Here is a 25,726-nt window from a genome sequence, read left to right as displayed (position 1 = left end):
CTAGGGGAGTTCCAGACGAATATAAGCTGGTGAATCCGATAGCTGCAGGATTTGAGAGTATATTCCTTTGGGTAACACCTAATAAGAATGTTGACCGCATTAACTATGTTCATTACAATCTGCTGAGACTTTCTAACCTAACCAGGGACGCCATGATGGGGTTCGCAGAACAATTGGGTCCAAGTTCTCTGATGGGAGTTCAAAATAGGATGGCGCTTGACATGTTATTGGCAGAGAGGGGAGGTGTGTGCTCGATGTTTGGAGATATGTGCTGCACGTATATCCCCAATAATACTGCCCCAGGTGGCTCAGTAACCCGAGCTCTGCAGGGCCTGAAAACTTTGTCTAAAACCATGCATGAGCACTCAGGGGCCTGTTCTTCGTACCGCGCTAAGTGAGTTAGCTGGATGAGATTGTTGACGATTTCGCGTGATCCTGGATCGTTCGGTTCCCCGAAGCCCATCCGGGACTTGCTGTCATAGCAACAGAGCCGTAAGCGTAAACCTGCTGGGGAGCAGGTTTACTTTATGTAAACAGGATTAGATCGCGGCCACGCAGGTATGTCCGCGTCATTCATACGAAAGCAACAGCGATATTCCACCACTGTTTCACCATAAATAAATAACATCAATGTAACTAAAGATAATGCAGCACTTGATCCTTTTATTGATTTCACACAGATACATACAGGTCATTCCCTAAAAAAGGGAAATGTACTATTAACATTCTATTACATGTATGTGATTATTACAGATGTAATTCATATTTCAGAGTAGTAATTGTAAATTACTTCGTGTAATCAAGATGAGAGACCACGGCTATAAAAGCGAAGGTGGATTTGGGAAGTCTGTCGCAGTCATATCCTGTCCGTTTACGCGAGCAACCCATTGCGGAAGGTGCAAGATTGATAAGGAGAGTCCTCAGAATTCAGCGTATATTGCGGGACAGACAGGATCCTTTAGCTCAGCGTGACAGTGTGCTCATAGAGAGATATCGATTTTCCCGTGAGGGTATTATTTACTTAACCAACTTGTTGACGAGGGGGTGCAGGACCACCACCTGTCTTTTTTTGCTCTGCCCTTTTCTTGGTTGCTGTTATGAACAAACAAACAGAGTATTCCAGGGTCTCTTTCCAAGAGACGACAAGCAATATAAGTGATAAATACTACCAATCTCTAGAATATTCTTATATTTCACTTTTACTTGTTCCCATGTTCTAGTGGGTCCTGTTGTGGCTCTAATGTGAAAGGGGATATAATATAACATATTATAATATAATATAATATAATGTGATGTACCCTTGTTTGCACGAATTGAACTTTTGTCCATCTGTCACCCTGTATTTTTGAACTGTATTGACGTAGGTGTGATATGTTATCCTATAAAACCAGAACCCAGTGTATTTTTGTCAGAGCAACCCATTCTGTATGCTGACGGTTGGTTGTTCTCCTGTGATAATAAAACTCATCGTTTGATTGCACTTTTCCGGAGCCTCCGTTGTTTTTTGTCTGGTCTGAAGTTGATCGATTTCGCAACAGTATGCACAAATATGACCCAAGATGGGACTCGCCAACCTGGATTGACTCAATAGGAGTTCCCAGGGGAGTTCCAGATGAGTATAAGTTAGTTAATCAGATAGCGGCCGGCTTTGAAAGTGTGTTTCTATGGATAACTCCGAATAAAAATGTCGATCGCATTAACTATGTCCATTATAATGTGTTGAGACTCTCTAATCTCACTAGGGACGCGGTAGAAGGCCTTGCGGAACAATTAGGCCCGACGTCGTTAATGGGAATCCAGAATCGAATGGCCCTGGACATGTTGTTGGCTGAGAAAGGTGGTGTCTGTGCCATGTTTGGGGACATGTGTTGCACGTTCATACCCAACAATACTGCACCAGACGGTACGGTTACTAGGGCGCTTGAGAGTCTGAAAATGTTATCTAAAACCATGCATGAGCAATCAGGTGTGAACACTGGACCGGGAGACTGGTTCACGTCTGTCTTTGGGCAATGGAAGAGTGTTGTTATGTCTGCCATGTTTTCTTTTGTTGTTTTTCTTGTCATATTGATGATTGGATGTTGTCTCATCCCTCTGGTCCGGCGGCTTTTAGTAAAGATGCTGGAGAGAGCCCTGAGCTCAGGCTCAGCAGGTTCAGCTGCGCCGGAGTCCATGATGCCTTTGAGGGAGATTGTAGGCTGGACGGAGGAGTGAGACAAATCCTGGTGTAAGAGGAGGAGTTGTCAAGAAAAACATGTAATTTCACTGCCATTATTTCATTATTATTTCATTAGTCTGCATCACTTAGTATCAGTTGATCATCACCATTATCATGTATCATTTATCATTTAGTAAATCTGCTTAATCTTGTATTCCAGAGCACGCAGAATAAGACACATTCCTCTGTAATATTCTATTATGCAAAAACCACCAGCATCTCTGTGGCTCCAGGCGGCCCAAAGTAAAGTCAGATGAGGACAGCGACCTTTTGTTGGCCTGGACAGACAATCTCACAAACTGCACACTCGGACACACAATTGTTTAGACCAGATGTTTTCCCTCATCCATATCTGGGAACATAAAGCCTGAGAAAGTGTTAGGTTTCTGAGAAGCTGAGTTCTAGGAAATGTTCTGACGTCATATTAGGCTATAAAGCTTTCTGTAACGAGCAGAGAAGATCGAAGACCGGCTTCCCACACTGTATAACTGTGTGTGTTTAATAAATCACTTTTTGGACACTTCTGGGGACTCTGTCTGTGCTTATTTTTCCTTCCAAATAAAAAGAACCTTTACAAAAGAACTGTGCATTTCGTGTTGTTAAGACTGTTTCATCTGGGACCATTTTGCAATCTAACGCAAGCTTAATTAAGGATTCTGTTTGTTTTATTCCTTCTAAGCCCAAATGAATTTCTTGTGAATCTGTCTACTGTGAGCCTGGTGATTTTGTTACTGATGCCTGACTGCCAACTGTATAAAACAAAAAACTACACACAATATTCGAAGCACATAGCGCACAGTCGTAAATTCACCCTAATTTTGGTATGATCTGAGCTCAGGCACTGGGTGACTGAGCATAGCACTTACGCATGTGAGCGAGGGGGGAGAAACTGCTGCAGGAGAAGCGTAGACAGGCAGACAGAGGAGAGCTTAAGTTTGACCAGGTACCAAAGCAAATCATTCATACTGTACAAATAATGTAAATATGACGGTGTATCACAAAAGATTGATATCAAACTGATCACTTGACCCATATTACGTTACTTGCTCTTGGAGTGAATCAACAAATGGGGAAATGAAAATCCGAACAACAACAATGATGTTTTTTTAGAGAGTCTTAGCTTACATGTGTGTTTATTTCATATTTTCAGTTGTTTCCCTCCACGGCTAAACAAAGCACTGTAATCGGTTTCAGTTATGTACTGATGAACACAACAATTGACATAAGTGGCTTCTTTCAAAGAAAAAACTCAGGTAGATTTTATTTTATATATTATGCTTTGTATGTTGTTCAGTATATTTCTATGCAAAACAAGAGGAATTTCAATACACAGCAGTATATTCACAGCTGAAACCAGATATTTACATACACTTTAGGGAAAAAACATAAAAACATTTTTTTTTTCTGTTAAACATCAATTTAGAGTGAACTTGCAACTAGAAGATCACTGGCTGCTCTCTGCCCAGCATGGAGGTCACTGCAAACTCTCGGTACCTCAGCAGAGCTGGCAATATCATCAAGGACTACTCTCACCCCAGCAACCAACTGTTTGAACTATTACCGTCAGGCCGACGGTACAGGTCACATAAAACCAGGACAAACAGATTCAGGGATAGCTTCTTTCCCAGAGCTATCACCGTAGTAAATAAGAACAAAAACAATTGAACCTATTCCATACCGTCACTGTCATTATATTATGCTGCTATTCATACTGTCATTATATTAATGCTGCTATCCTGTATATATTGTACAAACTATTGTTTGAGTACTTACGATTGTTTTTTTGTACTTTTTATATTTTACATTTATATTTATTATTGAAACTTGCACCAAGGGAGTGGCACTCCAATTTCGTTGTACTCTGTACAATGACAATAAAGGCTATTCTAACTTGTTTTGTTTTAGATAAATAAATATTGAAATATCTTTTGAATTAGTTAAATGTCAGAATATATATAGAGAGAGAGCTGTCTATTATTTATCACTTTCATCAAATTTAGGAGTACATATACACTAAGTTTATTGTTAATTAAGAAGAAAACTGCAGATGATTGCATTCTGATCTTAAGCAGCCTCTGATAGGTTAGTAGAGTCGGATTTTTTAGTAGAGTCCTCTGTCCTCTGCTGGATGTGTTGGAGAACACTTTCAGCCCTCTGAGGACTGCATACCACTGCCTGAGCCAAGCCAATGTGCCACTAAGCTCCAGCCAGTGTCCACACTGCCAGAGGTCTCCACACATGCTGGTTCGGTGTCTGTCTCCGCTGAAGGGTCAGAGGAACCCGTTTGAGCTGTCTGTCTCGGCTGGAGGGCCCAAGGGGCCCATTCAGCCACCTGTCTATGCTGAAGGGTCAGAGACCTGTTCGGCCTCCTGTCTCCTTTATAGTCGAAAAAGATGTGCTCCTGGTGCACTGGCCATTGCTGCTACTCAAATCGAGCGTGGACCTGGACCTCCAGCAGGCCCCGGGGACCTACGTCACACCTTGCTCTTGTCTCCCTTACAGCTGAAAAAGGTCCATGCTTGTGCCCTGGCCCTTCTGAAATTCCCTCTCCATTTAGCCGAGGCAGTGAGTCGGCCTCCTGTCTCCCTTACGGTCGAAAAAGATGTGCTCCTGGGCGCACTGGCCCTGCTGCTACTCACATCGGGCATGGCCCTTGCCCTCCAGCAGGCCGCGGGGACCCACATCCTCCCCTGCTCTACTCCCCCACTAGCTTCTTCTCCTGCAGTTACCCTCCACCACATATCCAGCACATATCCAGCTAACCCTAACCCACTACAATTCGTCCTGATTGTAGCACAAGTGGAACCAATAAGCAGGATTCATTGGCAAGCAGACAACCAGTTCCAACTACTGGGAAGAACCAGTGCGATGCATTTTGTGGTACGCGTCGTGGTAGCTCCTGCTAGGATTTAGGACAGACCTGAGGCTGATGAGAAGGATCTGGGTGTTGCAGGGCCGTCCTGGCTGACACGGCGCTGCGTGAAGCTCTGGGATGCTGCCTCTGGACTGGCACACTGGGGTGGTGGTTCCCCTGTTTAAAGACCTAGACCTGAGCGTGTGCTCCAACTGTCACACTCCTCAGCCTCCTCTATGCCAGGGTGTGTCTGTCAGTCAGGCCTCTGATTCAGGAGGAAGCAGTTTGTGTCCTGGTCATGATCACTGGAGCAGCTTGTTATCCTCTCGACTGCAGGGTCTGTGGGAGTTTGCACAACCAGTCTACATGTGGTTTGTGAGGCTTCTACTTTTGTAGGATCTTCATCTTACAGTACAAAGAGCCTTTGCTGCAGCTGTTGTTGTGTTTTGGCGCCTCATGGATAACTTTTCATGTCATTTGAGTTTCAGGTTTGTTGGTGTTGCTGAGCTGTGTGCATCGTCTGCGTGGGTTTGTCAGCATAATGGGGCTCATATTAAAATGACTTTACAGTCACAGAGAAAAACTTTAAAACACAAAATCAACACTTTGAACCATCGTGGAAACTACGTGTCCTTACTTGTCATCAAATGATGAGTGTGCGTCCTCACCAGGTGTCACAATCATGTGTATCAAAACGTGTGTAACTGTTAAACAGCAAAATGTGTTAAAGCTGAAAGTCTGACTGTTCAAAGGTGAAACTACAAACACTTGTACATATACAGCTCCCTCCATAATGGCCTGAGGAAAACCAAAGACCTGATGTGATTTCATGTTTTCTTTGTTTCACAGTTTAAAAGTTTGTGGTTCTGTTCTCAGACCTTTGTCACTCACATGTTGTGCATCAGCTGTTTATGTCACTGTGCAGCCAAACTAACTCCCCTCATGTGTTTCCTTTGCAGCTGCTCCTCTGGATAGCATTGAGTCCCTGGCTGCCTACTACGTGAGCTGCGTCAGGCAGGTGCAGCCGGACGGCCCGTACAGAGTCGCTGGATATTCTTCTGGTGCCTGTGTAGCATTTGAAATGTGCTCTCAGCTGCAGACCCAGAATCAGCCTGTGGAGTTCCTGTTTCTCTTTGATGGCTCACATTCATATGTGGCAGCGTACACACAGGTCAGAGAAACACTCGCGCATCTTTATTTCATGTATATGCTGTATAGCGTGTGTGATGTTGGTTTTGAAGGATGAGCTCTGGTCACATGATCTGCATGTGAACAGGTTTAACTGTGTTTTTGATTTGCAGAGCTACAGAGCCAAGCTAACACCCGGCAACGAGTCTGAGGCTGAGACTGAAGCCTTGTGTGCCTTCATCCAGCAGTTCACTGGCATTGAATACAACAAGGTATACTGTCTCTGACCCACAGGTTCACACACAAGTATTCCTTTATGTGGCATCAGCGTTAAAGGCCACACAACCTGAGCTTTTGCCTCACGGCGCCTGTAAGGTAAAGATGGTGACTGTAACACAGTCTGGAGCTGCTGTTCCAGCACAGTCTGTGTGTGGTGCAGGTTTGACTCAACAATGATGTGATGTTTGGAGCTGTTATGGAGACTAAAGTAAAACATGCGGTTAAATCAAACCTTCGTACAGTTTCTCACTGAAAGCTGACATTTGTAACTCCTGAATATCAAAACATCTTCATTTTGCATTTTCATATACATAAGATCTGTGATGTTCATTAATTATGTGTCACTTACTTTTCTGAAAACAACAATATCTCCGCGAGCACGCGGTAACGTTTGCTATGAACTTACAGTCGTCTCCATGGTTACATCCTACAGCTTTTGGAGACTCTGCTCCCGCTGTCAGACCTGAATGCACGCGTCAGTGTGGCCGTGGACCTAATCACCTCCGCTCACAAGGACATCGACCGAGACTCACTGCACTTTGCAGCCTCCGCCTTCTACTACAAGCTAAAGGCTGCTGATGCATATGTACCTACTGCAAAATACCACGGCAGCGTGAAGCTGCTGCGCGCCGAAACCAGCAGCGAATATGAGCAAAACCTGGGAGCTGACTATAAGCTCAGCGAGGTACCGATGCACATTTACATCAGTCTGTAGTACTTATCTTCACTGTGCGTGTGTGCGCTTGTGTGTGTTTCTATAAACTCTGTCTGAGCCTTCCAATGTTCAAACTGTGTACTGCGTCTTTCTTCAGGTCTGTGATGGCGAGGTGTCGGTCCACGTCATCAAGGGAGATCACCACACTTTCCTAGAAGGCGCGGGGGCGGAGTCTATCAAGAACATCATTCATAACTCGCTGGCTGAGCGAGCTGTCAAACCAAGGGAGGGTTAAACATCCACCATCTCTTCACCCTAATTCCTCAGCTTTCCCCAAACTAGACTGTAAATGTGTCGTTATAGGAAGTGTTTGCACTGCTTATGTTTACACGCTACTGTTATCCTAATATCCCAAATGTTAATGGTTAGTGAACCAGTCGACATCCCATCATCTCACAGCTCCATCGATTCCAACTGCAAGTTTTGTTTTTTGTTGCCATATGTTGTTGTTTGCAGAAGTTCATCCCACAACAAAATAACGTGGTTAAAAAATGAATGTAACAAAGTAACAAACACTGACACATTGATTGAATCCTGAATTACATAACATCACTCAAATTGGTGTTTCTGCTCATGCAGACATCAGTAGACAGGCAAACGCGCTGCGACCAGCCTGATGAGCGACTGTGGAGGGAGGGCTGACCCTGCAGCCGTGTTTCTGCACACTAACTACTCGTAACACAAGTTGGAGGCATTTCTTTATTTTGTGATATTTGTTTACTTTTCAGTCATGTGACCACACAGTCATCAGTTACAGTGGCAACCAGCAAATGTTTACGTTGTCAATAAGTTAACAACAAATTAAGTGTTTCATAAACTGTGTTTTAACAATGACACTCGTGTTACTGTAATTTACAGACCAGTTATTTCACTAATTCAGAAGAAAAACTGCTTCTCTTCATGATGGACTGTGTCAAACACACGCTGTTGTTCTGACAGACGCCTGTGACAGAGGCGTCGCTAAGGACCAAATGTGTCTCTTCAGAGGTTAATCAGAGATGTGAATGATCACTGTAACAGTGAGATCATATTTACTGATGTAACCTCTGAGAAACTGTTTCCTTTTAAAGGCTTTGGTCCAGAGATCTAAAACCTCAGCAAATAATCCAAACCTGAGTACAACAGCTGGCCTGAGACCTGTGATTGGGTCAGTGAAGGAAGCTGCTGATTGGAGATGAATGTGCTGAGGAGTCACAGTACGATGGACGTGACAATAAAGGCCTCTGTGTTTTATTGTAACATTTCTGTTATGTTTTGTAGGACTAATAAGGGCCTCAACAGTCGCTCAGTGTTTTCCTTCATTGTAACGAGCCTGTCCCGTTGGATCTATGATTCCTGTGCTTTTGTTGTCGTTACTATTTCTGATCATTTATCTTGTAAATATAGTTTTTGGGTTTTGTTTTTTAGAGGATGGGTCAGTTTATCAGGGACTGAAACACAAATCCTGTTGGCCCAGAAAATTCTTAGTCGCTGTTGGCGCCACCCGACCGTTTAGTTCAGACCATTAAAGTAACGACTGGTTCTATATGACACTTTTCTACATGCAACAAAGGTGGTGATGGAAGGAGGAGAACAAACTTTTTTGTCTGTATTTAATAGCACAATGAAGACCAGACAGCAAAGCAGGGAGGGAGAAATAAAGGGCCTCAGGTCAGAGTTGAACCCGGCCGCAGCATTTACCCCATGACCAGGTGACGTGGTCACCCGCCCGACCCTTACGCACAGCAGTATTTCACTTCAGCTACCAGGAGTATGTGGGTCGAGCATGCAGACTGAACTTTAGCTGCATGTTAGAAAGCCGAGTTTATGAATGAAGGCTAGAACAAATGTCCCGGCTGAAGGAGGAGGGGCTGCAGAGGTGTATAAACACAGGTGGGCGGGGCAGGGCTAGTGTGCAGGATGACTCAGTGACCTACACTGACCCGTGTTGGTGAACATTTTGTTAAAGTTAAATGTTTTCAAGCTGACAAGTAAATTATCCAGCGAGCTAAGTTGAGCTGACCGACGTGCAGTAAGGTTTTCATGCTCTTCACTAACAGCTGATCGCTGAGAATATATCAACAGTAATAATGTCCTGTAATTCCCACGGCTCTGTATGTCACACCTGCGTATGCTTCCCCATCACATTCATCACCTGTTCCTCTGGTGTCTCTGATTGGAGCACGCAGGTGTGTGGAGCAGAGTGAAATCACACACCTAATGCTGTTTTATTCAACCTGGATCTTGGAAGTTTTGATTAACATCAGTGTCAAACATGAACTAACTCTTTGTCCCCTTCAACATTACATGTTGTTTTTTGAAGTAACAGGTTCAGTGATCTTAAAAGGCTGCGGTAACGTGTCGCTGATAAAACACTGAGTCATTTTCAAATTATTCACTTTAGTTCAATTCAGCTTTATTGTTTTATGTGAAAGTCTCCATCCTGTGTCCTTCACTTATCTTTATCCCAGGTGTGAATTGTTCACAGGACTTAAAAGAAGGACGTGTCTGTGGAAAAGGCTCCGGCCAACCTAAACTCCTCCCTCATCAGGACACAGAAGAGCCGCTGAGGCAGCGCCTTGGAGTACGCTGCTGGTCGCGGCACACAGGTGCGCAACAAGATCTCCCGGCCTGCTGGAGGAGGGAAGTCTGGTACTCTGCTGCTTCCCCCAGTTTGCTTCTTGTCAGATCCCAAGTCCTCATCGACGGGCGCCAGAAGGGCAGCCTAAAAGGGCAAAGGTCAAATGTTAGCAAACAGCAACCGATTCTGAAGAAATGTGCTGTGTGATATTCAGAAGTACTGTAACCCGAGTCTCCCACAGAGACCTGATCCAGACTACAGCTCACAAACACAGCTCCTCTACTAACACCTCACTGCAGCTGCACGCTGTTGATCCTGTCTGTGATTAGAAATGATTTCAATAAAGTAAAACAGAGGCTCGTTTTCTATGAGCGTAAACAGGGATCTCTTTTTCAGTCTCAGTGTAACAAACGTGTTTACTGAATAAGTCTTTCAGTAAAAATGTTTTTGTTAATTCAGTAAAATCTGCAAAGATGACTTGTACTGTTGGCAGCAACAAACAGAGACAACAGAGTGTGGGACAGACAGGAAGTCAGGACACGTCTATGTGCTTCACAGTGGGACTAGAACATGAACATTTCTACACACACCACAGGCAGCAACTGTGCAAACCTCCACGTCACCAAAAACACCCTGCAGGTCCCATCAGAGCAACGGCAGAGAAAACAGATGAAAGGTCTGTTAGAGAGAAAAACGCTTCGCTGCTTTCTTACCTGTATGACACCAAAAGGGTTTTGTTTTTTTAATAATAAAGGCTTCATGTTTTACAGTTAAAGGTAAAGCTCATGCAAACATGCAGGCTTATTTGTCTGATCAATGCAAAAGTTCAAACATGTCTCTTTCAAGCCTCATTATCAGCTGAGATCATAGTAAAGACACAGACAGGATCCTGATCCATCTGTTCTTTATATAATTACTGTTTTTACTGTAATGTAGAATATCATGGACATAATACACAGACTGCAGCCTAAATACTGCTAAAAACAGCTCTTTTTATTTTTAAGGTTTCACGTATTAACCTTTTATTATAAAAGTCACCTGATCCTTAGCAGGTGTGTATACAGAAATACACCAGGTCATTATTTAAGCAAAGCGAAGCCAAACTGCTCCTGTGTGACAGATGAAGTCCACCTTTAAACAGCATTTAGATGCTGCTAATGAAACTCGATTAGTGGCAGCACTGGTCTGTGGGCTGGGGACACTGGTGCCACCAGTACAGCGCGCACTTTTCACAGCGCCACCATGTGGACCAAACTGTATTCTGGGTCAAACCTGATGTTTTATCATTTACACTGAACAAAAATATAAACGCAACACTTTTGCTTTTGCTCCTGTTTTCCATGAGCTGAACTCAGAGATATGAAACATTTTCTACAAACACAAAAGACCCGACACTCCCTCTAAGCTGCGCGCGTACACAATTGCGCACTGCTGGCACGGTCTCTGCACAGAAAATCTGCGTTGCGCGCACAAAAAAAAAAAAAAAAAAATTCACCTGAATTGAAATTAAAATGAAAACTTTAACAATCCTGTTTTGCAGTGTTAGTCAGTGACTGGCTGCTCCCGTATAGGATTAGAACGAGGCCACCTTATCCCGTAGTCCAGCCAATCACGCGATTCACATTCGTATATACGCAGCTAATCAACGTCGCTGTCAGGCTCTGACGCGTCCTTATGCGCCGACACCGGTGTTTTAGCAAAGCGGCTGATGTGGAGTGAAGCCACGTTAATGACAACGTGTACAACCATTGGAGATGTGAGCAGGACCGACGGAACAACTGACGGGAAAAGTGTGGACTTTATACCAGTTTTTAAATTGTGTTGATCGGCCGCGTACAACCAGAGTTATGATAAAAATATCTGCAATGTTTGGTTTTCTTCCTGAATACTGTCGTTGTTTATATTTACTGCGGGAAGAAACGGTGAAAACGCCGTTTTATAAGGAAAACGCTCGAAAGCCTGTGAGCAAAAACAACACCCCACCACCCTTTCCTATTGGTGGAAAAATGTACCATGTGGACCAATCAAAAATTATATGGCAAGGGTTAGAAACGGGAGGAAGTTTTAGGAGTGACGGCGGTGCTTGGAGATGTGAGAGATTTGCGACGTTTAGCGCAAATCTTATGTAGTGAGTGTGTAGTGTAGTCAGCAGTTTTGTTGTGTGTGTCAGAACAATGAGGCGACTGCTGAATGTTACAGGTGTTACAGCAGTGATACATCTGCTGTTGTCCTGCAGGTATCAGGCTGTTGTTCTCCTTCATCTCATAGTGGACACAAATTATTTTTTGGAGTGGCACAAATAATTTGTGTGGCATCAGATTTGATGCAGAACAGCTGATTGTTCTGTAAATAGTTTGAAATGTTTAATTAAAAAACGCCTTGGCTACATTTTTAGGTAAACAGCTGCAAAAAACTTTGTTTGCATAACTCGGTTACTTTTTTGAAGAAGTAACTATATAATTAATTGCCCAACATTGGTCATTATATCCTGTATTTTGCAGACAGAGTTACAGACTCTCTCCCAGACCACAGACTCATAATACAAGTCAGAGCTTTATTAAAAAAAAAAGAAAGAAAGAAAGTTGTGTTTTCAAAATTAGAGTTATTTTTACTTCCAATAGTGTTAACATACTGCACAGGTCAGGAACAAGATTTTTTGTTACATTTTCATTGTAAGTGGGCTGAAGCAGTTAATTAAAAGTAGTCTAACATGCCACACCTGTGAGGTGTGGCATGTCAAGGTGCTGATTAGACAGCATGAATATTGCACAGGTGTGTCTGAGACTGCCCACAATAAAAGGCCACTCTGAAATATGCCGTACATGTGTAGCACAATGACACACATGTCGCAAAACCAGTCAGGATCCGGTTCAGCTCATGGAAACAAAAGTGTTGTGTTTATATTTGTGTTCAGTGTAACAAATACTGAGACGTCTAATAATGTTGTGTGTTGTTCATCTGAGGACGCAGCAGAGAACCAGATTATTTTTATTATCCTGTTTGTCTGTTATGTGAAGCTTTAGAGGATGTACCTTATAAAGACTGAGTGTGTTTATCGCACTATGTTAAATGTAACTGTGAGCGACACGAGGCTTACTGCTCATGGTTACCTCATCAGTGGTGAAGTCAGCCAGCTTGATGCAAGAAAGAGGAAGAACAAAAGGATGAAAGAGCAACACACAGATGAAAAACAAAAACAGACTTTCTAACCGACAGAGCTGAAATCTGAACATGTCACCAGCTGCAGGAGGCAACGCTCTGAACCACGTCGTTCCTCCTCCAGATGGAGCTTTTACTGCCTATAGTCTCTTGACATACAATGGTTGGATTGTCCTATGATACTGTATCAGCTGAGCCTCAAATTCTTATGATCTCGAGCTTCAGTCTCAGTGAATCCTTAGTTGGCTCAGATGCATCATCTGGTGTTTGAGTGTAACAAGGTGGTTGTAACACAAAAGGTGTGTATGTGTTTGTGTAAACAGGTGAGTGTGGTTTGTAGTGTCCAACTAAAGCAGCGTGTCTAACCAACCACATCTCCAGGGCTGAATCAGGTGACCACGAGCCATCGCTCCACAGCTGCTGAGGGAGCTACAACCCTCATTCAGCCTTTCATAGACATACGGCAATGAACTGTATGAACAATAAACTTTATTCATACACACAAATCCCTTTAGGGTTGTGTCAGCGAGGGCAAACGTGCCACATCAAATACATGGAGCTACAAGCTGTGGTGACCCACTGTCAGTAAGGGAGCTTTATTACACACACACACAGCATCAAATCATAACAACAGTTACCTCAAGCTACTTCTATGTTATAAGGCAAAGACCCTGCAGTTACACAGGGAAACATTAGGTGACCGTCTGTGAGCGACAGTGGGAACCAAAGCCTCTAACAAACATCCATCGATAGATGAGGGGCAGACGGGCTGAATGCAGAGAGGTCTACTAACACATGTTGAGTGAAGAAGAAACACCCAGTGCATTATGGGGAACTTAGACCTATAACTTAGACCTGTGTGCGCCTTAGCATATGCTACTTCCGGCGCATAGCGCTTAGTTTCCGGTGTGATATTCGCTCCTTGTTCACGGTCGGGTTTTTCAACCAAATGGACGAATCAAGTGGCAATTTACATTTTTCGAGATGTCGAATGTATCTGTAGATGATGTTGATCGACTTGTCGATATTTCCCCCCCGCGCCTCAGAGCAAACGAGAGAAAGGATTCAGATTTTATACTTCTCAGTATCTGTAAACAGCGCTCCCTCGTTTATCGCGGGAGTTACGTTCTAAAAATAACCTGCGATTGGTGAAATCTGAAGTAGCCAACTTTATTTTTCACAGTTATTATCAATGTTTTAAGGCTGTAAAACCCGTCACTACACACTTTATACACTCAGACCGACATGAACATTTTCACACGTTTCTCTCCTGTTTAAGCTCTCAAAGCTCAAACCTTCGTAGACAAATAAGTCCAGTATTACAGAAACCAAAGATCAAACCGTGTTTTCAGGTCCAGCACATGAGAACAGAGCAGCTGAGAGATAATTCAACATCAATGAATCATTAATGAATCAATGAATCAGCGATTCTGTACTGCACAGGAGCAGTGGCGTGTCTAGAAAATTTTTGTTGGGGGGGCCAGGTAGGGGCACAGATTTGGAGAAGGGTGGCAGATTTAATTGGCAGATAATGTTTTAAAAAAAAATTCTACCAACCCTTAACCATAATTCAATAATCCTATAAACCTAATAACCAAATGCACTTTTAACTCTTATTAGAATGAGATTTTAACCACTACGGTGCAAAGTTTTTAGATACTGCGTTGATAAAGTACAAGAGATACAATCAGTGCTTTGTCAGTGTTTACTCAGCATTCAAGGACAGCAATATTTGCATAGTATTTTTACTGACATATACTGCACATATGTTTTGGGCAAAAACATTTTTGAATATTAAAATACGAACATTTGTAGCAAACAATTGACAAATTAGCCATTCCAATGCAAAACTTTCTCTGCCTGTTAAAAAAAGAAGATAATCTTCTCACAAACTGGTGTTTGATTTTGAAACAGGAAAAAAGTGGAGAAACAACTGAAAAGACTAATATTTGAATAAAACCTGAAAGCAAGTAAATACTTTCTATGCTGCCTTATGGTAAACTTTGGTAATATTGATAAAGAACAACACTGGCTGATGATGAAATACATTCAGCTGGCATGGTGACACTGCCAGTATAACCTGCAGGGCTGGACTGGGACAGAAAATCGGGCATTTTGACTACAGACCGACCCACCAGGTATTAAAGCCATAAAGCCTTTGAATGAAAACAAACCCTGTTGTGACAGTGATGTACAGTCTTTTTGGTATATGTATGATTTCTATACATTTTACGTCAGATAAAAACTTTGGTTGTAAGATTTAGATAATTATTTAATAAAATCTAGATATTTTAAATGAGAATAGGAAAGAAAAGTATTTCTTTGTGCCCCCTTTCCCTGTTAATGCCCTACCTGGCCCCCTGGCAAAACTTTGCTAGACCCGCCCCTGCACAGTTACCAGCTGTCAGCTACATAAAAAAGGATCCTGGTGGGTGGTCTTCACGTTTCCCTCTCACCAGATATCCAAACGACATCATGACCAGCAGCTTTACAGCTGTGGCTCCAGCAAACATCAGCTGATACTAGAAATTAATATTAAATAAATTCTAACAACAGCCGATCAAGCTTAAACGTGCTGCTGTTGTTTAGCGCGACATCTGCTGGTTTCGTCTTTCTGGCGCAAAGTGGGCGATAAACAAACAAGAGAGAAAAGCCGATCAGCTGATCATCGATCAGTTTCATGATTGAAGTAGCAACAGGAGAGGGAGGATGAGAGAAGAGGCAGCTGTGCAGCGTAAAGACAGAATAAATCCAGCTTTGTGTCTTTTTCCATTCTAGCTGAAGTTCGGGACAAACTGCGTCTCTTCTCAGCTCAATACGAAACGTGTAATATTTTCTCTGATTGAGGGACCATTCCATTTTTTTAAGGAGCCGTTGGCAACTCTACTAACTAACCTTATGAATAAAATAAAGTTCACTATCAGTAACATCATAGCAACCGAACAGCTGTATAAAAACTCCAAGCTGGCTAGAACGCAGTATGAGTTATTGCAACTGACAGTAAAAAGTCAGCACAACGAAAATAAACTCCACCTAAACTTAGTTCATATCTGACCCAGATAGACTGCAGGTCATAACTTCTTACCTGAAGTTCAGTTCACCTGACACTCGGACTGGCGGTGTTCCAGATCTACTGGCGTTTAGATCAACTGGCGTTGGTCGAACAGATGTGTGGCAGTCTTGCGTTTCAGTAGCTCCTACCGACAAACCAGCAAAAAAAACGCCAAATGTGTCATCTGTGACACTTGTGAGGTTATCTCAAACACACTCCGTCAGTCTTGATGCTGTTGAACAACAAAATGTTTAAAAATGTGGCGAGTTTACCTGGTGATATCCTCATGCGCGGCGCGATCACGAAAACAGCAAACAAGTAACACCACGCCGATGTTGTTCACAGGACAGCAAGAGTAAACGATCGGGAGACTCTTGTCGTCGTTATCGTTCCCCTCGCACGGTTTATTTCTCCGAATTCAGCGTTTTTGCTTCACAACTACAGCGTGCTGTTTACTTTGTGCACTAACATGGAGTCGAGTCAACCAGCGCCACCTCTGGCCAAGTGCCACAGCCTACAGCCAGATCAACCTGTGACACACATCTGCACCACGTTTGAATTCGTGTCATGCACATTTGTACCTTTCAATTGTGTCTGTTTGTGCGTCATGCAAATAAACCTTTGGAAAGAATGAAATGATATCATGTATTTATTATCAGCCTACATTTGTACAAAATTCCAAATTATATACACAAAGTCATAGAAATCACCACTCCAATTGGTCATCATGATTTTGATATTCTCTTTTCCCATAACAATGAAATACACCTTGGACAAATATGACACATCGATATTTCATTAGTGTCGTCACATCACATCCTGTAAGCATCATCTGCCTGTGTCCTTTCCCTGGAAATTAATATTTCCAGCCAATATAGGCAATCCATCAACATGGCTGGAGAGTTGGTAGTTATATATAAAGTCAGTGACTCAGGTGTGTCGCTTGGTTTGTCATCTGTTTGTGAGACTGGAGGAGACGCAATCTTGTGTTTTAAATCTTAGTTAGGAAGATTCCTGTTTTAAAACAAGCACGTATTGTGAGAAATGCAAGAAGTACATCTGCAGAAAGTACACAGTTACATTCTGTCCATCATGTGGACAAAATTGAAAATGTTGAGCATTGAAAAACTGAGAACGTTGGGCAAGTTCAAAAGAAATGTGTTTGTAAGAACGAAAAACCAAATTGTTCCTAAAATAGTTATGGAAAGTCTAACTGTTGTATGTCTGTGTTCTACATGTTTATCTGATGGGAAATAAAGTTGCTATTATTTCATTGCAGTTTTTGAACAATTCTGAGTGGATTTACACAGTACGGATCTAAATGACCCGCAACAAAATCAATGTCATTTTTTTGTTCTTCAACATAATACAAGGGTTCATTTCCAAAACTTGCCTATGATCTTCAATTTGTAGCAGATCCAGCTGCTATCACACAGCAGCTAGAGCAGTTTCAAATGGAGGTCAGTCCACTGCTACCACCTGTGGCCAAATACCATAGCCCACTACTAGATTAACTTGTGACACATCTTCACCTGCTGCTATGATGACATTGAGTAGAGGCTGAGTGGCTGCACTTACCCCTGGTACATTCAAATCTACCCACAAACATGTTGAAAGATGCAATGGCAGCAATGTGGATTGTCAACACTAAAAACAATCAGTAAGCAAAGACAACAGGGATCACTTTTTACTGTTTATTTAGCACCCACAACATTTGTAGTCGCCTTCTGCACAGGGAAAGTCCACACACACTGTGTGGTACCACTTTCCACAGAAGGTGCATTCAGTCTGCAAGATTGAATGAGATTGTCAGAGTCATTGTCTGACTGTTTATTACTGATCACCTGCTGTACATTCACAGTAACTGCCATCTCCTTACAAATGTTCATTAGATTGACCACACTTATACAGACTGTATATAACAACCAACTCTAAAATGTTTTTTCTCAGAGAAAAGACACAGACAGACTACGCTAACGACATGTGATGTTACAACACTAGTGAAATATTGGTGTCATTTCATTCTTTTCAAAGGTTCATTTGCATGACGCACAAACAGACACAACTGAAAGGTACAAATGTGTTGTGCAAGAAACGAAATCAAACGTGCTGCAGATGTGTGTCACAGGTTGATCTGGCTGTAGGCTGTGGCACTTGGCCAGAGGTGGCGCTGGTTGACTCGAGTCCATGTTAGTGCACAAAGTAAACTGCTCGCTGTAGTTGTGAAGCAAAAACGCTGAAACCGGAGAAATAAACCGTGCGAGGGGAACGATAACGACGACAAGAGTCTCCCGATCGTTTACTCTTGCTGTCCTGTGAACAACATCGGCGTGGTGTTAATTGTTTGCTGTTTTCGCGATCGCGTCGCGCATGAGGATATCACCAGGTAAACTCGCCACATTTTAAACATTTTGTTGTTCAACAGCATCAAGACTGACGGAGTGTGTTTGAGATAACCTCACAAGTGTCACAGGTGACACATTTGCCGTTTTTTTTGCTGGTTTGTCGGTAGGAGCTACTGAAAGGCAAGACTGCCACACATCTGTTCGACCAACGCCAGTTGATCTAAACGCCAGTTGATCTGGAACAGCGGCCCTGGTAAGATTTGTTAATCTTATCACGGATCGCCAGCAGGGGAGAAAGGCCCGGCCGCTGAGGCAACTGGCTGGAAACTTGAACATCCCCGAGTGGGTGGTGGATCTGAGGCACGAAATCATGCATGGGACTCTTCCTTCTTTGAAATGGTGCCGAAAGGGATGTAAGGTGGCCCTGGAGTGGCTCCAGCAGGAGTTTTGGTCCAGACAGCTGGGAGGAGGCCCCGATGAGCAGCTCGTTGCCAGGCAGAAAGAAGTGGATGCCTGCAGAAACGCTCGGGAGCTGCTGATCTCTTTTCAGAAGGACCAGTACCAAGCTTTTGATGATGGGTCTCCTGAAGACAAGGGGAAGAGCTTGTGGCAGGCCCCCTTAGCAGACATGAGTTGTTTGCTGGGTGAGATCAAGCAGTTTGCACTGGGGTCCAGGGAGCTGTTGATTGATGTGCTGCTGGAAGACGGTTTTCTTGTTCCTACCATGGAGCAGCTGGAAGCATTAGGCTGTGCAACATCTGACAGTGCCAGTCCCACTGAGCCCAGAGTCCCACAAACCTTCCTGCGCTTTTGGCTGCCCCTGCTAAAGATGCTTAACTCTTCGTCTTTCATTCACCTCTTCCTGGAGAAGCTCTTTGTGGAACTGAAGCTGCTCAGCAAAGAGCCCAACGGTCACAGGTGTTTCTATATTTCTGCATGGATTTCAGAAGTCTTCCTCTGCAACAACAACAAATTTGAATATCATTTTGAGACAAAGTTGCAGAAGAAAGCCAGAATGAAGGACAGGATTTTCATCGACCGCATCAAGCTGAGGTGGCAGCAGCTTCTCTCTGCATGTCTGGATGCCCCCTGCATCAGCACACCTCACCTGATCCAGCTAGTCCTGGATGACATGGAGCATCCCCCCCCTCAGGAAACCAGAGAGAAGCTGTTCCAGCTCTGCTCCATCTACACACAGACAGAGCGCTCAGAGGCCAGCACACCTCTGCAGCAGCAGCAGCCCATATATACTGTGAGTATGCTGCTGGACCAGATGCAACACTCCTCACCGATGGACTCGGAGAGAAGTGAGGAGCGCAAATGGGCAGACGTGCAGGCTGAAAGAGCACTTGCCCTCAGAGGTTCTCCGTGGCAGGTGTGCACTGATAATGTCACATGGAAGAACTATGACCTTGGTAAAGTTCCTGGACAGTCGGACGACCCGTCGTGCCTCATGGTGGACAATTATTCGATAATGACTGTGTTTGACCAGCCAGTGGAGCTGGAGAGCAGCGCGACACGTAGCAGCATCCCCGGGGCCTCGGCTCCAGCCCGGCCAGCTGAGGGCCTCCTCTGGAGCAACAGCGAGCTCAACAAACTGAAATGTGGACTGAAGCTTTTTTAAGTTACTTGTGTTATTTTTGTTACTTGTGTTATTTTTTGTTTTATGTTAAGCACAAGATTGTTGTTGTTGTTGTCATTCCAGCCTCCGCTGACTCTTGTTGTGCTAGAAGCAGTTTTGAAGCAAAAATACAATATTCAGAAGACAAAATGTTGTGGGAGCTTTAACCATGAGCACAGTGCAGGTTCAGCAGTTGTGATTGTTTCTGTCCAGTCGAGCTCGTTAACTAAACATGTTGGCAGAAGCAGAAATAAAACTTTCAGAAGACAAAATGTTCTGATTTAAAGAAGGACCAAAGGAAGGAAAGCATAGGTTTTGATTAAGTCTGATAAACTAGAATTATAAGGTATTGTTACATTAAAAGGAGCAAAATGAAATAAAAAGGCTATATCAAAAACAGGTTATAACATAGGAAATGTGAGGTTTTAAAATGAAGTTAGTGTCAGCGTTTTAAGAGAGTGGTAAAATGATGAGTAACGTTGAAGAATATATATAAATACAAGTCTATAAGTCAAGAACATAATTAGGATAAGGCTTTTGATTAAAGAGTCCCAACTATGATAAGTTAGGGAGATGCAGGAAAAGGTGTTTTGTTTCCTTTGCAGAAGATCTCGGCGACCACAGGGGGTGAGGATCCTGGAGGCCCGAGGCCGGATGGACCACAAGAGAGGGTCAGAGCGAGGACACAATGTATTGCGACCTCTGGTGTACCAATCGTCGTCATCGTCACCATTGCATTAATAATATAATCTGCAGCATTGATATTGCATTCAGAGGTTTAAACAGTGTGTGTCTTTCAGAAAGACTAAGTTGCAGAAAGTTTGCATTAATGAAAGCAGAGTCTAAGTTATTCTGAGGAGCAGGTTAGACGAGGCTATTTGATGAGCCTCTGGTCTGGTGGAAGGTCAGAAGTGCAACGGGTGAGATGAGAGAGCATTTGAGGACGACATATACACACACACACTTAGTTAGAGAGAATCATTTATAGGTGAGAGGTTAGTTATGTTTACTCGCAACTGTGAAAGAGGAACAGTTTCTTGTTGTCTCGGCAAGAAAGAGGAAATACCTGGTGTGAATACGTATGAATGGACGGTGACTGGACGGACGAACTGAACTAAGGTTGGACCAACTGGACACTGAGGTAAAGACTGGACTAAGGCTAAGCACATGACTGATGACTGTTCTGTTTTAAGTTCATTTTCATGACATAGATTGGATCATGAGTGGGGAAAACTGAGCATTTTTAGTTTTGTACATTATTTTGACACATGAAATGTGTCAAAATAAAGGGGGGATTTAAGGTTTAAGTTGAAATGGGTTTAGGATCATTTTAGGACTTTTGGGGTGTTTGATGATTTAGATATGGTAAAACTGAGGCAGACATTGTTATTTTCATGTTTAAGTTGAAGGATTAAAATGAACTGAATCCTGGTTAGAAGATAAACTCTTTACACACATAAAGAGCATTTAGATTAAGTAAAGTTAATATAAAGGATAGAGCCCAGAACATGATATCTTGAACCAACTTTGAATAATTAAGGGAACATTAGATGAACACAGTAGATTAGTGAGGTGTACCAGAGAGAGGCTTTTTGTTTTCTATCCTTTACAGGAGAACATTCCAGTAACACAGCGACCACAGGGGTGGCAAGAATCTCCAGTTTCGCAAACAGGTCACATCTGGATTACACGCTGTGGACAGGGCGACCCCGGAGGCAAAGGTGGTGTGGCTGAAGGTGCTCAAACGCAAGTGGAAGGAGCCACGCTGGACTGGTCCATACGAGGTCGTTGCCAGGACAACTACAGCAGTCCAACTGAAAGGGAAGGGCGACACCTGGTATCACTGGTCGCAGTGTGCACCAGCACATGAGAGCTTGGTTGAGGAAGAGGCTTCAACCAACACAGGTGTCAACAAACAGAGGCAGAATAAACCCTCTCACCTGTGCAACAGGCCATTCAGTAGTCCACCTGGAAGGCTGAAGAAAGAAGAGCAGCAGCGGAGAAGGTCGTCACGCCATCAGAAAGGGGCAGTGATAAGTTAAAGGCTCCACAAAGAGGGGAGTTTCAGTCCAGAATCTAAAATCTATATAACAAGTCTAGAATACAAAGTTTATATAACATGATGCAAACAACCGAATCAGAGACACGTAATGGGAAGAAACGTATTAAAATGTTCCTTACAACTACATGTGTATTATATGCGATAATAGTAACCATGGCTCTGTTGTCTTTTGTCTGTATTTTGCAAGGCACTCCGGACCCCTTGTCTGAACACGGAGGCCAGTCCAGCCCAGCAGTTCCTGAGACTGTAGGTCCTAAAACAGGATCGCTAGAAAGACAAAAGCGCGAGGGGTCAGGTAAAGGTGATGAATGTCTCAGCAGAAATAATGGCATAGAGTTGAACTATGTTAAAGGGTCTACCAGCTCATTCATGTTAGATTTGTGTGACGTCATTAAATGTACAGGAGCCAGTAGTAGATGGAAAGTGTCAGACAACAGTGGGACCATTTATGCCAAAACAAGATAACTATGCATGTTTTAAGTTCTCTACTGATAATGAAAAGTACAAGGTGGGAGAGATCGATCCAACTTGGTGTGCCGTCACACTTCAGGGACGAACCACCAACAATGTAAGCGGCCCTAGCACGGTAATTGGAACCTGGGCAGGAAGTGGGCTCTATTATTATTGTGGGGAAAATACTCTGTTGGTTCATGTTCCTATAGGAAGCGTAGGGACATGTGCGATGGTGCGATTAGGAGCTCCACTCATGCTGATTGGGAATCAGGTAAAGGCTATTCCACAACGCAACACACGTACTCTAGCCGCCAGACGTCTGAGACATGTTTTGGTCAAAAGAGGGACCCAAGGTACACATGCTTATGATCCTCGCCTGAACTCGCCTAGGGGAGTTCCAGACGAATATAAGCTGGTGAATCCGATAGCTGCAGGATTTGAGAGTATATTCCTTTGGGTAACACCTAATAAGAATGTTGACCGCATTAACTATGTTCATTACAATCTGCTGAGACTTTCTAACCTAACCAGGGACGCCATGATGGGGTTCGCAGAACAATTGGGTCCAAGTTCTCTGATGGGAGTTCAAAATAGGATGGCGCTTGACATGTTATTGGCAGAGAGGGGAGGTGTGTGCTCGATGTTTGGAGATATGTGCTGCACGTATATCCCCAATAATACTGCCCCAGGTGGCTCAGTAACCCGAGCTCTGCAGGGCCTGAAAACTTTGTCTAAAACCATGCATGAGCACTCAGGGGCCTGTTCTTCGTACCGCGCTAAGTGAGTTAGCTGGATGAGATTGTTGACGATTTCGCGTGATCCTGGATCGTTCGATTCCCCGAAGCCCATCCGGGACTTGCTGTCATAGCAACAGAGCCGTAAGCGTAAACCTGCTGGGGAGCAGGTTTACTTTATGTAAACAGGATTAGATCGCGGCCACGCAGGTATGTCCGCGTCATTCATACGAAAGCAACAGCGATATTCCACCACTGTTTCACCATAAATAAATAACATCAATGTAACTAAAGATAATGCAGCACCTGATCCTTTTATTGATTTCACACAGATACATACAGGTCATTCCCTAAAAAAGGGAAATGTACTATTAACATTCTATTACATGTATGTGATTATTACAGATGTAATTCATATTTCAGAGTAGTAATTGTAAATTACTTCGTGTAATCAAGATGAGAGACCACGGCTATAAAAGCGAAGGTGGATTTGGGAAGTCTGTCGCAGTCATATCCTGTCCGTTTACGCGAGCAACCCATTGCGGAAGGTGCAAGATTGATAAGGAGAGTCCTCAGAATTCAGCGTATATTGCGGGACAGACAGGATCCTTTAGCTCAGCGCGACAGTGTGCTCATAGAGAGATATCGATTTTCCCGCGAGGATATTATTTACTTAACCAACTTGTTGACGAGGGGGTGCAGGACCACCACCTGTCTTTTGTTGCTCTGCCCTTTTCTTGGTTGCTGTTATGAACAAACAAACAGAGTATTCCAGGGTCTCTTTCCAAGAGACGACAAGCAATATAAGTGATAAATATTACCATTCTGTAGAATATTCTTATATTTCACTTTTACTTGTTCCCATGTTCTAGTGGGTCCTGTTGTGGCTCTAATGTGAAAGGGGATATAATATAACATATTATAATATAATATAATGTAATATAATATTGGATAATATGGTGTGATATGATAAATCTACCCTACCGCCTACTGGTGTTGGCCAGAGGGGCCGATGGCGCAATATGGCAGCCTGGCTTCTGTCAGTCTGCCCCAGGGCAGCTGTGGCTACAACCGTAGCTGCCTCCACCAGTGTGTGAATGTGAGAGTGACTGAATAGTGGCATTGTAAAGCGCTTTGGGTGCCTTGAAAAGCGCTATATAAATCCACTCCCTTATTATTGTTATTATTGAATTACTTACGAGTTTGATTTGTCAGCAACTTTCTGCCAGCCCTCTCTCCTTGCTTTTGCAGCCTTTGCAGTGTTCCCTTGCGTTTTAATTAAACTCTGAAACTCCTGAAATCCCTCACTCAAGAGTTCTTGCTCTGCTGCCGAAAAATACCGAGCGCGCTCCTTCGACATTTTCGCCGACCAATCAAAGGGTTGCCGATCAATGTTTCTACTATCGATGCGTAGCCCCTGTTGGGCCACCCAGTGATCTCACATTACTTCATCCAGCTATACTAATCGTCAACAACAGGTGTGTTCGGGGAACCGGAATAGCGAGCTCAGAGTTAGCGCGATGATTTGGTCTTGGATGTTTCATTTGATCTTGGATGTAGTAAGCGACGTACGAAGCACAGGGCCCAGGTATTGAAAACCCGCTGGCATCCTGGATGACATCTGTGGATGACATCTTATTACCTTAAAAGGCAAGTAATGAAGAAAGGAGAAGTTATATGTCAGTTTATAGTTATTAAAAGTATATGTGATGTACCCTTGTTTGCACGAATTGAACTTTTGTCCATCTGTCACCCTGTATTTTTGAACTGTATTGACGTAGGTGTGATATGTTATCCTATAAAACCAGAACCCAGTGTATTTTTGTCAGAGCAACCCATTCTGTATGCTGACGGTTGGTTGTTCTCCTGTGATAATAAAACTCATCGTTTGATTGCACTTTTCCGGAGCCTCCGTTGTTTTTTGTCTGGTCTGAAGTTGATCGATTTCGCAACAGTATGCACAAATATGACCCAAGATGGGGCTCGCCAACCTGGATTGACTCAATAGGAGTTCCCAGGGGAGTTCCAGATGAGTATAAGTTAGTTAATCAGATAGCGGCCGGCTTTGAAAGTGTGTTTCTATGGATAACTCCGAATAAAAATGTCGATCGCATTAACTATGTCCATTATAATGTGTTGAGACTCTCTAATCTCACTAGGGACGCGGTAGAAGGCCTTGCGGAACAATTAGGCCCGACGTCGTTAATGGGAATCCAGAATCGAATGGCCCTGGACATGTTGTTGGCTGAGAAAGGTGGTGTCTGTGCCATGTTTGGGGACATGTGTTGCACGTTCATACCCAACAATACTGCACCAGACGGTACGGTTACTAGGGCGCTTGAGAGTCTGAAAATGTTATCTAAAACCATGCATGAGCAATCAGGTGTGAACACTGGACCGGGAGACTGGTTCACGTCTGTCTTTGGGCAATGGAAGAGTGTTGTTATGTCTGCCATGTTTTCTTTTGTTGTTTTTCTTGTCATATTGATGATTGGATGTTGTCTCATCCCTCTGGTCCGGCGGCTTTTAGTAAAGATGCTGGAGAG

General features: G+C 43.4%; 2 protein-coding genes and 1 long non-coding RNA gene across 4 annotated transcripts; 2 read left to right on the top strand and 1 right to left on the bottom strand.

Annotated features, from left to right (window-relative positions):
• The first annotated feature begins 5,866 nt into the window (after positions 1 to 5,866).
• LOC146561946 (fatty acid synthase-like) lies at positions 5,867 to 7,429 on the top strand. Its single transcript, XM_085293072.1, has 4 exons — positions 5,867 to 6,243; positions 6,374 to 6,472; positions 6,913 to 7,164; positions 7,292 to 7,429. Exons 1-4 carry the CDS (start codon positions 6,154 to 6,156, stop codon positions 7,427 to 7,429), a joined length of 579 nt encoding a protein of 192 aa, XP_085149198.1. The 5' UTR covers positions 5,867 to 6,153.
• Positions 7,430 to 7,879: 450 nt separating this feature from the next.
• On the bottom strand, positions 7,880 to 13,505 carry LOC146561945 (uncharacterized). 2 transcript variants are annotated; one of them, XR_014894586.1, is made up of 2 exons: positions 12,865 to 13,505; positions 7,880 to 9,898 (listed from the first exon to the last, which is right to left on the bottom strand). It is a non-coding gene; the product is annotated as an uncharacterized LOC146561945 (long non-coding RNA). The 2 variants fall into 2 exon arrangements; XR_014894585.1 differs by lacking the exon at positions 12,865 to 13,505 and adding an exon at positions 10,367 to 12,652.
• A 5,073-nt stretch (positions 13,506 to 18,578) lies between these two features.
• Positions 18,579 to 20,081, top strand: LOC146561944 (ribosomal biogenesis protein LAS1L-like). The gene has a single exon (XM_085293402.1). It carries the CDS (start codon positions 18,681 to 18,683, stop codon positions 19,932 to 19,934), a length of 1,254 nt encoding a protein of 417 aa, XP_085149528.1. The 5' UTR covers positions 18,579 to 18,680; the 3' UTR covers positions 19,935 to 20,081.
• Positions 20,082 to 25,726: the final 5,645 nt, after the last annotated feature.

The sequence above is a fragment of the Mchenga conophoros genome, linkage group LG12 (assembly GCF_057382185.1).
Source record: "Mchenga conophoros isolate Kocher_MC1m ecotype Shallow Benthic linkage group LG12, M_conophoros_male_GT1.1, whole genome shotgun sequence".
In the NCBI taxonomy this organism is placed as follows: Eukaryota; Metazoa; Chordata; class Actinopteri; order Cichliformes; family Cichlidae; genus Mchenga; species Mchenga conophoros.
This window is presented reverse-complemented; position numbering and strand designations above follow the sequence as displayed.